The sequence below is a fragment of the Bison bison genome, unplaced genomic scaffold (assembly GCF_000754665.1).
Source record: "Bison bison bison isolate TAMUID 2011002044 unplaced genomic scaffold, Bison_UMD1.0 scf7180017864254, whole genome shotgun sequence".
In the NCBI taxonomy this organism is placed as follows: Eukaryota; Metazoa; Chordata; class Mammalia; order Artiodactyla; family Bovidae; genus Bison; species Bison bison.
Window position 1 is genome coordinate 1,632,497 of NW_011494826.1, and position 13,151 is coordinate 1,645,647.

Below are 13,151 nucleotides of genomic sequence, written 5' to 3' on the forward strand. Positions count from 1 at the left end.
GTGAGCTGTAACTCAGGAACAAAAAATCTTATTGGGTTGGTGGCTCAGATGGTAAAGAATCTGCCTGCAATGCGGGAGACCTGAGTTTGATCCCTGAGTCAGGAAGATCCCCTGGAGAAGGAAATGGCTACCGACTCCAGTATCCTGGCCTGGAGAATTCCATGGACAGGGGAGCCTGGCAGACTACAGTCCACGGGGTTGCCAAGAGTCAGACACAACTGAGTGACTCTCACTTTCAAAATGGACCCAGGCCACAGGAGACCTGGAATCACAGGACAAGAAGAGTAGGCAAGCACCACTGATTCCATCGTTTTGTCTTGGACTAGCACAGTGGTTCACCATAAGGCCCAGTACAGCTCAAGAAGAGGGTAAATATTTTAAGTATACTGATAAATCCTATCTCTTTTTACAGGGGGTTATCTTAACAAAAGACATCAAGCCAAGGTCATTCAAAATGTCCCATTTTTTTTTTTTTAACTTTCCATCTATTGCAAACCTCAAAGAAACCCTTCAACAGTACAGACTTCTGAAAATACCTAAATAACACAACCAAATAGGTCCTAAAATGGGTCATCATCTAGTATATTTCACTGGGAGCCAGAAGTGAGAACATATTTTAAGTACATACCCTAGGAATTAGAAATTAATAACAACCTCATTTTTGATACCTTTTAACACCTGAAGCCGGGTATCCGCAGTCAGGCTTCTGGGGACCGCGAAACTGATGACACTGTTCCCAGCATGTTGTCAATATGCACATATGTGCATTTTTCTAGAAACAGGGTCCATAGCTTTTATCATCACTAAAACGGTCCAGGGTTCAAACACGGTTTCAGAAGCACTGCATCTACTAGAAACCCATTCTGAACTCTTCCGTACTATAATAAATCAAGAGTAATATATAATAAAGCACTTAAGAGATGCACAGCTCACAAATTAATAAATGCATTTTGTTTAGGAAATGCTGCTAATACAGCTTTTGTACGCTCTTCCAAAAATAATTTCAGAGCCTAAAACAAATCAGTATCAGCAGAACAATCTCCAGAAGACATTTCAGAAGGGAGCAGAAATTGCATTGTCTAATGGAACAACGATCAGAGCCACATAACTCTGATACTTGAAGGAGCCACATAGCACAGGTTGCCCAGCCCCTACCATCACAGACAAGAACATTAAAGCCCAGGGTGAGGACAGAGGCACATCAAATGTAAGTGTACATCAAATGTAAGATGCAGAAATAGCGCCAAGTAAATGCAAGAGATATATATGACTTGCAAATAAAAATTCAGCTTTGCGGTTCTGGTTTAAGCACTTGGAGAAAAAGCACTACCTTGAGAACATGTTCACACTGGCCCCATATGACTTATTTCGTTAAGGTAATTATGAGGGGCTCGTGTTGGCCCTGGTCCTATCCTCTGGCAAATTTCTTAATTTTTTTTTTAACCATAGAGCAAACTAAACACTTTTGGTTACCTTTTAAGCATTTCTCCCCCTGTAAGGTCAAAGTTGTGTCAGGGTGAAACTTATGTAAAAATCAAAGGAACTTTCCAGAAGACAGCACATAATTAAAGCATTGTTGGTATAGTCGTTCTATTAAAATATCCTAGATGCTTTGACAATCACTGCTACAGAAATACACTAACATAATAATCTTGATAAATCTCTCTATATAGGGCCATGATTCGCAACAAAAATTTCCCATCTCATAAAATTCTCCAGTATAGCACTTAAACACTACAATAGCCAATACCCTTGGGCCCATTCTGCCATCTAATTAAACTGTCTATCGTACAAGTGATTTATAGCACTTGTCATCACGTAGGGTGGATATATAGACTGGTGGCTACAGACATCTCAGGACAACAAAGCATTAATTACCATGCTAGTGAGAATGGCTTCTAGCAAAAGCTCAAAGGGTGGGATTCCCAGTCTCTCTCTGATGCAAGAAAACAGGGACATAATTTACCAGTCCCATAGAATGAGGAGCCCATTAGTGTAAATCAAAAGATACAATTGCACGGTTTAAAATGAGAACCCACTGTAATTCCTTAAGGTTGATTCTAAGCCAAGGAAATAAGACCAACATCACTATCAATGCTAAAAGTCATTTAGACATGAACTAAATCCTCTCCAAGCCTGAGCAATTTAGATTTGGACCAATTTAATTCTTAGGAGTTACTAACTTTGATAAGACATAAGTCATTTTGACTGCTTAAAACCAAACCAATTACTCCAAAAGCAAAGAAATGATGTAATTGCCTAACATACGGAGGCAGCAGCTTTAGAGATGGAAGGGTCCCTAGAGAGACTCTAGTGCAATCCCCTCCTGCTAGAAACCAGGGAGCTGAGAGCCTATTACACAGAGGCTTGCCTGAGGTCACAGCTGACAGATGGCAAAGCCAAACGTTGACCCCAGCTCTCCTGACTCTCATAGCACAGTACTTAGATATTGCTGTAAGTTGTACAATGAAATACAAAGAGTTTCTTTTTTAACTGGGTAGTTAACACCAAACTAATTTGCAGTTAAAGTTAACTTCCCATATATTTACTAATAAGCCACCTTCCACTAAAATTTTAGGAAACATATTAATAGGTAAATAAATATCTAAATAATCAAATATCTAATTTAATATATTTAATAAATGACTACATATCTAAATAGATTTGAATAAGTATATCTTCATATCTATGTAAATGTTAGTGTATAAGTGTGTGTGTGATGTTAGTATATAAGTGTGTGTCTGTTACATATCACATGAGCTAAGGAAACAGTAATGCTTTAGCTAGAGCTTCGGTTCCCACATTCTGAAAACAAATACTTGAGCTATTATAGATTCAAAAACTCAAAAACCTCCCAGGATTAAGCAGCTAATAGGGGACTGAGTCTTAGGGAGTGGTGAGGTCTGCAGCAAACCCCCCAGAATGAAATGTCTTCAGTGAAGTGAAGTGAAGTCACTCAGTCATGTCCGACTCTTTGCGACCCCATGGACTGTAGCCTACCAGGCTCCTCTGTCCATGGAATTTTCCAGGCAAGAATACCAGAGTGGGTTGCCATTTCTTCAGAGTCAATGTTAAAAACATCTCTGCCAAATGAATACATCTGCAGGGCATCCATGGGCCTAAGAGCTGTCAGGCTTTTTGTTACTGTTCCGAACAAGATGACCTTCCTGCTTCAACATCTATGATTCTTTTCTGATCTGCACAAAACTTGGGATGTTTGATGGTTCAAAAAAAGGTGTTACTGTTTTCTTTCTTGGGGAGTTAAATGTTCTTTCAGGTCATCTGTTCACAGATATTGAAATTTAGTTCCTTCCAAACTTTCAGAAGATAGAAAGCTTTCTAGGGATCAGGAGCATTTACCTTTCAAAGAGATCTGTGATGTCTCTCTGGGAAAACATTATCAAGTCAGAAGTTCCTTTTCTTCTTTTGAGGAATGGTTTTTCCAAACCCTTTAACTGAAGTAGACCTGTGGCCATGCTATCTATGCTGAAGCCTTAAAAATTAGCTGTTTTTCCTCCAGGAAAATGTTTCTGGTCTCCCCAAAGTAGCCACTCACCAGCATCATAGTCCTCACTTCTGTCCTGTCATTTCCTAGTTGTTTTCCCCAGTCACCGCTTCCCCAATCTCTCTCCCCCATGGAATTATGAGGTCTATGAAGAAAAGGGCCACGTCTGTCTTGCCCACTGGCCTCTCCAGGGCAGAGCACCATGCTGGGTACATAGGACATGCTCAATGGTGGAGGAAGGCTCATTCAGGGCTTGGCATTTCATAGAGAAACATGTAATAGTCTGTGAGTAGCTACCCCAGGGGCAGAGGGGATGAACCTCAGTCAACAGCCCACACTTTTAAACCCTGAACTCCTCTGATCAATACCATACCCTTCCACAAGAGCCCAATCAATTCACACATCTGTCTTTTCGGGAGAGAGGGGAAGGGGACAGTAGAGATCTTAGGATGCTGAGGAGAACACTGAGGAGGAGGAGAGCCAACCTTAGACCTGGCACATCAGGGAAAGTTTCCTGGGTCAAGTGACATTTACAGTGAGACATGAAGCACAAGCAGGAATTAGCATGATGGCTCTTGAGGAACTGAAAGCTGATCATTGTGGCTGGAGCATGAAAGTGTGGGTTGGGGAGAGGTGAGCCATAAGGCTGAAGAGGAAATCAGAGCCCAGCTCACGGAGAATATTCTATACCATTTTAAAGAGTTGTGCTTTATCTAAGGGCAGTGGGGAACCACCGAAAGGTTTTAAGTAAAGGACTAATTATCAGCTTGGCAATTGAGAAAGATAATTTTGAATACAGCAGTGATGAAAGTGGAAAGAAAGTGATCAGGCACTGAGTTTCGGGCCTCATTTTCATCATATTCTAACAAAATGGGGCCAGCAGCCAACATAAATGGAGTACCAGACCTAGCCAACTGTTTTGCAAAATAGAAGACTACAAAGAATCCAAGCCATCTCTGATTCTACGTAAATGCTACCTACCTCGTAAACAAATTATTGCACTTCTACTATCACAATCATCATTCTAAACTCTTGCTAGATACCAAAACTGTACTAAGAATTACATAAGATACAATGATTCACTCTGCCCACCAACCTCATTAGCTCTCCACTGTTGAAGTACAACCAAATTTAACATGTCGGGCTCACAAACTACCAGTTAACAGGCTTGGTAACCAGTCTTTTAAAATGAACAAAAGCCAGTAATTTTACAAATGCAATTTTCAATTTATTACCATATACAAAGGACAAAAATCTGATCCAGTCTTTAAAGCACAAGTTGATGTGCAATTAATTTTTTAAATGGAACACTGATCATTGGAATAACTGGTCACTCCTCAGTTACTTCTATTTCTTTCCTTTTTAAAAGATGAATGTTTAAGTAAAAATCTTTCCAAAGTGCTTACATTCTACTTGCTCCAAAAACACATTCTGACAAATATTTAGTATCTACTATACACCGGGAGTTGGTGATGGACAGGGAGGCCTGGCGTGCTGCGATTCATGGGGTTGCAAAGAGTCAGACATGACTGAGCGACTGATCTGATCTGATCTGATCTGATCCACGTGACACTGCCCAAGATGCTGGACTTAGAACAGTGAATGAGAGAGACGGGGGTCCCTGATCTCAAGGTGCTTATAGCCCCAAAGAGAAGGGTATAATGAAACAGATTAACAATGATCTGAGAGTTTCGGAGAAGGCAATGGCACCCCACTCCAGTACTCTTGCCTGGAAAATCCCATGGGCGGAGGAGCCTGGTAGGCTGCAGTCCATGGGGTTGCTAAGAGTAGGATACGACTGAGCGGCTTCACTTTCACTTTTCACTTTCATGCATTGGAGAAGGAAATGGCAACCCACTCCAGTGTTCTTGCCTGGAGAATCCCAGGGACGGGAGAGCCTGGTGGGCTGCCGTCCATGGGGTTGCACAGAGTCGGACACAACTGAAGTGACTTAGCTTAGCAGAGTGTTGAGTGCATTGAAGAGTAATAGATAATGTGCTCTGGAAAATGCCTGAAACATTTGAACCACAACTTAACCAAGATGAGAAACAGACAGCCCCACTGCAGCAAAATTCTTATCATGAAACTGAAGACACTATAAATAATACAATTCACATATACTGGGATAAACCTCCCGATACACACTAAAATGTTTTCCTCCTAAACACTCCACCCCAATCGACACCAAAGAAAAACAACCGTGAGAATGAAAAACTACAAAATACAAGAGAGAATGAACAAACAGATAATGAATCTAGAAGATTCAATCCGACGCTCTAAATCCATGTACCTGGATCCACGAATAGAGGGCAAAGATAATCACTGATTGCCCAGTGGTAACCTGGCTGCTTCCTCTGACAAGACTACCAGACAGGTACCCTGAGTGAGAAGTTGAGAGAACGCAGCCCTCCCAGTGCTGGAGGGAACAGAATGTCTTCAGGAGCGCTGAACCAGGAAAACAGCTTGGGATCCTGCCAAGCAGGTCCTTCCTTCCTGAGGGGATGCCAAGGTCTTTCCATGACGCAGCCTCCAGCTCCCCTTGCCTCCTCCCATGTCCCCATGTTCTGCAATAAGTATATTAGGTGCTGGTCTCCATGTGGAAAGTTAGCGAATAACGAGCAAACAAGTGAAAGAAGGAAATAAGGTTTTAATTTGGACAAATTTTGGGGTATCACAAGTCCAAGAAATTATACAAAATAAACCAGTTCAAGAAGGAACAGAAAAAAAGCTGACAGTGATAATTTAGAAAATGAGACTGTCCTAAGTCAGAAACTATATTGAATGACTTTTTTTTTTTTTTGCACTAAAGAGACAATGTAGTTTTCAAGAGTCAGCCTTGGCTCAAATCTAATTCAGGCATTTTACTTACTTAACGTCTTCTTTGGAAAAATAAGGATAATAAATCCTCGTTGTTTTTTCCCTACAGCTTTATTGGGTATACTTGTCCACATGCACATACTTAACAGCGAACTATCTGAAGCGCTTAGACATAAGTATATAACTGGGAAACCATCACCACAATCAAAATAATGAATATGTTCTTTTCCCTCAAAAGTTTCCTTATGCCTTCTTTGTAATCCATCCCTCCATCACTTTCATTCCCCTGGTCCCAGGCAACCACTGCTCTGCTTCCTATCATTGCAAATTACACTTTTCTATAATTTTACATAAATGAAAACATCCACTATATATTCTCTTTGTCTGGCTTCTTTCAGTACATAAAGTACATATTTTGAGATTCATTCATTTTGTTGCATGTATCAATAGTTCATTACTTTTTATTATTCGGTAGTATTCCATTGTATAGATACATAATTTGCTTAAATATTCACCTGTTGACTGACATTTTCCAGTTTGGGGGCTATATAACAAATTAAGCAGCTAAAAATATTTATGTATAAATGGTTTCATTTAAGAGTAGGTACGATGCACGATACTGGATGCTTGGGGCTAGTGCACAGGGATGACCCAGAGGGATGGTATGGGGAGGGAGGAGGGGGGAGGGTTCAGGATAGGGAACACATGTATACCTGTGGCGGATTCATTTTGATATTTGGCAAAACTAATACAGTTATCTAAAGTTTAAAAATAAAATTAAATTTTAAAAAAAAGAGTAGGTAGGTCCCATAGTAAGTACATTTCTAACACTAAGAAAGTATCAAAAGTGTTTTCCAACATGATTATCGTTTTATATCCCTCACAGTAGTATATGACAGTTCCAGTTACTCTACTTGCTCACTCACAAGGTATGATCAGTCTCTTTAATTTTAGACTTTCCCATGGGTTTTGGTCTTAATTTACTTTTCCTTAACTAATCTTTTACTGTGCTATTTTCCATGAAGGGTGCCTATTCAAATCTTTGTCCCATTTTTAATTTGAATACATTTCTCATTGCATCCCATTTTTAAACAGAGTATTTTTCTCGTTGTCATTTTATATATTCCTGTTAAAAGTCCCCTGTCTGATGTACATGTTACAAATACTTTCTCCCAGGGGATTGTGTCATCTTCTTCTTAAGAATCTTCTGAAAAGCAACAGTTAATTTAAATAGTCTGATTTGATTTCTTTATTGTACTTGCTTCTGTGGTCCTATCTGAAAAATACGTGTGGTGTCCAAGGTCACTAAGATTTTCGTCTATGTTTTCTTATAAAAATTTTACAGCTAAAATCCTACTTTTAGGTCTATGATCCATTTTCAGTTAATTTTTGTGTATAATGTAAGATTAAAGTCAATGCACAAGTTTATGCATATAGCTATTCAGTTGTTCAAGTAGCACTTGTTGAGAAAATTATCATTTCCACAATGGAACTGCCTTGACATCTTTGTCAAAAGAAAGTCAGCTGATCATATATGTATGAATCTATTTCTAGACTCTCTTCTATTCCACTGATCTCTCTGACTGTCTTTAATACCACATTACCTTGATTACAGTAGTACTGTAGTAAGTCTTGAAATCAGATACTTTAAGTTCTCCAACTCATCCTTTTTCAAAATTATTCTTAGATAAGTCTGGGTCTTTCACATGTTCATATACATTTTAGAATCAGTTTGTTAATTTTTACAACAAAGCCTGATGATATTTTGACTAGAAATACATTAAATCTATTGAACAATTTGGGAAAATTTGAGGTCTTAAGAATACTGAATCTTCCCATTTATGAACACAGTATTTCTCTCCATTTATTTAGATCTTTAACTTATTTCAGCAATGGTTTCTCATTTTCAGTGACCAAGTCTTGCATGTTTTATTAGATTTATCCAATTTCACATTTTGATGCTCTTTTAAATGGTATTTTTCTATTTCAGCTTTCAGTTGTCCACTAAGAGTTTGAAGAAACAAGTAACTTGTAGATTGGTTCGGATCCTGCAACCTAGTTAAACATAGCCTGTTGGTTCTAGTAACCCTTTTGTAGGTGTCTTAGATTTTTCTATACACACTTTAACTTCTTCCTTTGCATGTACTTTATTAATTGCTTGTTGCACTGACTGCGACCTCCACTACACAGTTGAACAGAAGTGGTAAGGGTAGCTATCCTTGCCACTCTTGATCTTAGGGGAATATCATTCAGTTTTTCACCATCAACATGTTACTTGTAGGTTTTTCACAGCTGTCCTTCATCTGGTTGAAAAGTACCCTTCTATTACTAGTTTGTTGAGAGTTTTTATCATGAATGGATATTGAATTTTGTCAAATTCTTTATCTACTGACCTGATCATATGAATCTTTTTTTCTGTTATTAAACTATTCTGTTAATTTGAAGAGTTGCACTGATTGATTTTAAATGCTTAGTCAACCATGAACCTTGAAGTCCTGATTATAACCCCATTTGATCATTTGCTATATAGCTGGGTGTGATTTCCTAAAATTTAAGATTTTTTAATATCTACACTCAGAAGGGACATTGGTCTTTAGTTCTATTTATTTGCCAAGCATCCATCAAGTTTTGGTATAAAGGTAATGTTGGCCTCATGAAATGTGCCAGGATGTGTTTCCTTTTCTTCTGTTTTCTGGAACAGTCTGTGTAATTGCCAATGTTTCTTCCTTAAATATATGATAGAACTCACCAGTTAAGCCACCTGGGACCTCAAGTTTGTACTGTGGAAGTTTTTTTAACTACAAATTCAATTGCCTTAATGGACATAAGGCTAGTTGTTTGAATGAGTTTTGGTCATGTGTATCTTTCAAGGAATTTATTCATCTCATCTAAATTGCAGAATTTACTGGCATAAAGTTATTCATAATATTCTCTTATTTTTTTTTTAACGTCCATAGGATCTATAGTGATGTTTTCTCATTTTCTAACATTGGTAATTTGTGTCATCTTTTTTCTTGATCATTCTGTCTTGAGATTTATCAATTTTATTGTGTGTGTGTGTTTCCAGAGAACCAATGTTTTTGTTTCACTGATTTTTCTCTACTGTTTCTGCTTTCTACTTCACTGATTTCTGCTATCTTTACATTTCCTTCTTTCTGCTTACCTAGGATTTGACTGGTTCGTTTTTTCCTAGTTTCAGGCAGAAACTCAGGTCTTTGAAATCTTTTCTAAATGAAGAGTTTAACACTGAATTTCCATTTAAGAACTTCTTTAGCTGTCATATTATATCTCACTACCTCCTTGGATATAATGCAAATTAAATGAAATAAATGTAGTTAGGAAAGAAATGGTTGATTGCCTAATCCACGGCAGGCACTGTGCCTGGTACTAGGAATGTGTGCATGTGTGCTAAGTCACTTCAGTGTGCGACCCTAGGGACTGTAGCCCATGAGGCTCCCCTGTCCAGTGGGATTCTCCAGGTAAGAATACTGGAATGGGTTGCCTCCTCGGTACTAGGAATATAACTGCATAAAATAGATCTCTTTCTCTCATCAAGCTTAGAAGGTAATATCAGTGAAACTGGTACAAAATCAATGTCAAAGACTATCTTCTTAATACTTAGAAACTATGTTAAGCAAGAAAGCATAACAACTTTGTTTTATTCTAATAATAAAGGTATCTTCTGTTTTTGTCTCTTCTCCTGATCTAGGAAGAATTAAACTGCTAGTTTATTTTCATTGTTTAGCAACCTGTAATTTCAGTTGCAAAAAATAAATTTATCGTGGAGTAAATTATTCCATTTATAGCTTTCTGAATAAACTATGCATTTCAATTTAATATGCTAAGGACAAATAAATAATTCTGTAGTTCTGAACTTCAAAACCACTTTAGACCTATAGAGGATCATTTAAAAAACAAGCATTCCATATATTTCCAAGTATTTTAACAAAACTTATTTTAACAAAAAATTTTTTAAAAAGGAAACTCACTGCCTATTTTATCTACCCTATCGTCACAGTTTCAAAATACCAAGAATTTAAAAAACTCTGCCTCCTCACTGAATGAGTGTCTGACAAATCACCAATGTCAAGGTCATTTAAATGCTGATATATCCTACCAAACACTCGTATTTTTCAGACCACCGCTACCGGGTTACATTAAACACCTAAATATAGTTAATTCAGACAATTAAGATATGTAAATTTAATTTACATTTAAATCTACAGCCAGTGGGAAAATAGGCAGATCTAAATAGGCACCCCACTTTTTCAAGTAACCTGAATCTTCCTATACTTATGCTTCTTCCAGCCCTTACTTTGTGGTCTTCATTTAGGCTACAGGTTCTCAAACTTGACTGCACATTGGGATCACCTGGAGAGCTGAAAAATACTGATGCTGGTGTCCACAGCCAGTCTCATCTAGAGTCTTTAAAAGTAGGGATTTTTAAAAGTCCCTCAGGTGATTCAAATGTGCGGATTATGGGTAAAGAAAACCAGTCTAGGATCTCTCTTGGAAAACATGCTTCTAATGGCCATCGGTCAGTCTGCACCATTATATTTCAGAACCCGGTTCTTTAGAGCTTTGCCCAATCTAACTCCTAACCGGGTACTAATTTAATAATTCCATTCAGATTCCTAGACTGATCTCTAATTCCTATTCAGAAATTCACAAAATAAAATGTCAATCTCTATTTTGGCCCTTCCTCTCCAGTCCACTTCTAAATTTCACAAAGTACATTTAGTTGAAGGGAAATTAACTCAATATAATTTGATGTTACAGTTAAACAGTCGTTATGGTTTTTTCTCCTATTTAAGAGACTACTCCACAAGCTAGCTGTAATTTTACAAAATATATGATAAAAGTATCAATTCCTCAAAGTGTAAAATAAATATCTAAATGAGTCTTTCTTATTATCCATCTGATTCCCCCACTTGTTAATTTCAAACAGGGTTTTCAAAACTGATTCACATTCTGGCCTCACAACTGACATCCTCCAGAATTTAAATCATTAAACTCCTGAGAGTCTTCAAAGGACTTATTTGGCCAAACCAGACCACTTCATTCTAGTTATCATTTCATCACATACATGTGGGAAGGATAACACCGGCATCACAAAGGCAGTATGAAGATTAGGAAGCAGAAGCATTTTTGCACTGTGTAGAGTGCTCTAGACATTTTAATTTATTTGCAGCAGACATTTTGCCTCATGGGAACTATGTGAAAAGCACAGGCAAGTAGGACGTTGCGGGCAACTACTTGTCAATACACAGAAATACAAGCAGGTGAGGTGAGAAACCAGGGGTGGTTCACAAACTGCTGAGGAGCCCTGGAAACTCTCAAGACCAGTAACAGCAGAAACACTAACTGTAGGAATCAGACCTCTTGGGCTGAAAGTGAACTGAAGTTGCCTGCAAACACATGTAAATCTCATCTCCTTGAAAAACAGCTTAACAAAACTTTGCCAACTGCAGACCCAGGCACTCCGATCCCTGCCAGTGTGGGTTATTTACCTCTGGGATGTAATGGATGTGCATGCTGAAACACGTGTGCACGTCTGAGCGGCTGAACCAACACGTATCCATAAACATTATGAATAATACCTGCGAGAATGCATGCCTTTCGCTTAAGAAACGCTTAAAGAGTTTTATCCAAAGCAAGTCACTTTCCTAACACACCTTCCTTGCCTTTCCTATATTACCCGCGTGCAGAGAGTTGGGGCGCCTTACTCAAAGTCTGGGAGGAGGGGGTGATCGCCCCTTCCCCCGACTTCCCGTTAGCCCAAGCTGCCATCCCCAAGAGGAACCATATCCAGGATGGCTTCTTAGAGGAACAGCTATGCCCTCGCACACCCACCGCGGTCGCATCACCAGTGCCAAGGGCCACCTGGACGTGGACCAAAAGTGGAGGGAATTCCCTGAGCCGCGGAGCCTGGGAAGATGGGAAAGCGGGTCCCAGGCAAGTTCTGTAAAATGAAGGAAGAGAAAGGTGCGGAGTGGACACCAAGGGGAGGGCTCCAGGTACTCACCCAGCCCTCGAAGGTGTCCGAGGCGCCGGCCGTGCGCAGTAGCTCCTGGAATTGCAGGGTGCAGTTGGCCACAAAGTGGTCGTAGCCCAGGGGCGTCTCGTGGAAGACGGCAAGCTCCAGGTGGCCACCGTCGGTGACGTTGGCGCAGAACTCCTCATTGTACGTGGGCTTGTTGGTCTTCTGTTTGGTGCTAGTCTGGCCCACGCGGACCTGGTCCACGCTCACCGTCAGGTAGGGGTCCAGTAGCTGATAGCCCTTCTTGAAGAGCGAGTGGCGCAGGGACCAGCGGGTGGGCTGCAGCCCCACGGCCTCGCCAATGCGGACCCTCAAGTAGCCATTGAACTTCATGGTGCCGGACGACATGCCGACGCCGCCTGTCCCGCCCCGGGGACCGCGCGGTCTCGCAGCCGGAGAGCGGGGAGCCCTCGCTCAGGCCAGCTCTCGCGGCGGCCGCAGGAGTGGAGGCAGCTCCCAGGAAAAGCAGCACCCAAGCTCCCCTCGACCGGCCATTCTGCCTCCTCCGCCGGACCTTTCCTCCCCTCCTTCCCTCCCTCCCTCCCTCGCGAGGTGGAAAGGAGGGGAGCCGGGCGCCGAGCCCTCAGCGGGCCGGGGTCGCCCGACCGTCCCGCTGGAGCGCGCGGCACCTCCCGGGGGCTCGCACGGTACTCGCCCCTTCTTCAGGGCCAGGAAGCGCCTCTCCCGGGAGAGCCGGAGCGACCCGTCCGGTTAGCTCGAGCCTCCAGCGTCTCCTGCCCCCGCCTCCGCCCGCTCCGGCTCCGGCTCCTGCCCCCGCCTCCGCGGGCT

At 40.7% G+C, this 13,151-nt stretch overlaps 1 protein-coding gene across 1 annotated transcript in view; it reads right to left on the bottom strand.

Moving 5' to 3' along the window:
* Positions 1-13,139, bottom strand: part of PRKCH (protein kinase C, eta) — a 235,325-nt gene extending 222,186 nt beyond the window's left edge. The window contains exon 1 of the mRNA XM_010847648.1: positions 12,348-13,139. Within this exon, the coding sequence (XP_010845950.1) occupies positions 12,348-12,710 (363 nt within the window). The 5' untranslated portion in view covers positions 12,711-13,139. The remainder of the gene's footprint in view (positions 1-12,347) is intronic.
* Between the last annotated feature and the right edge of the window lie 12 nt (positions 13,140-13,151).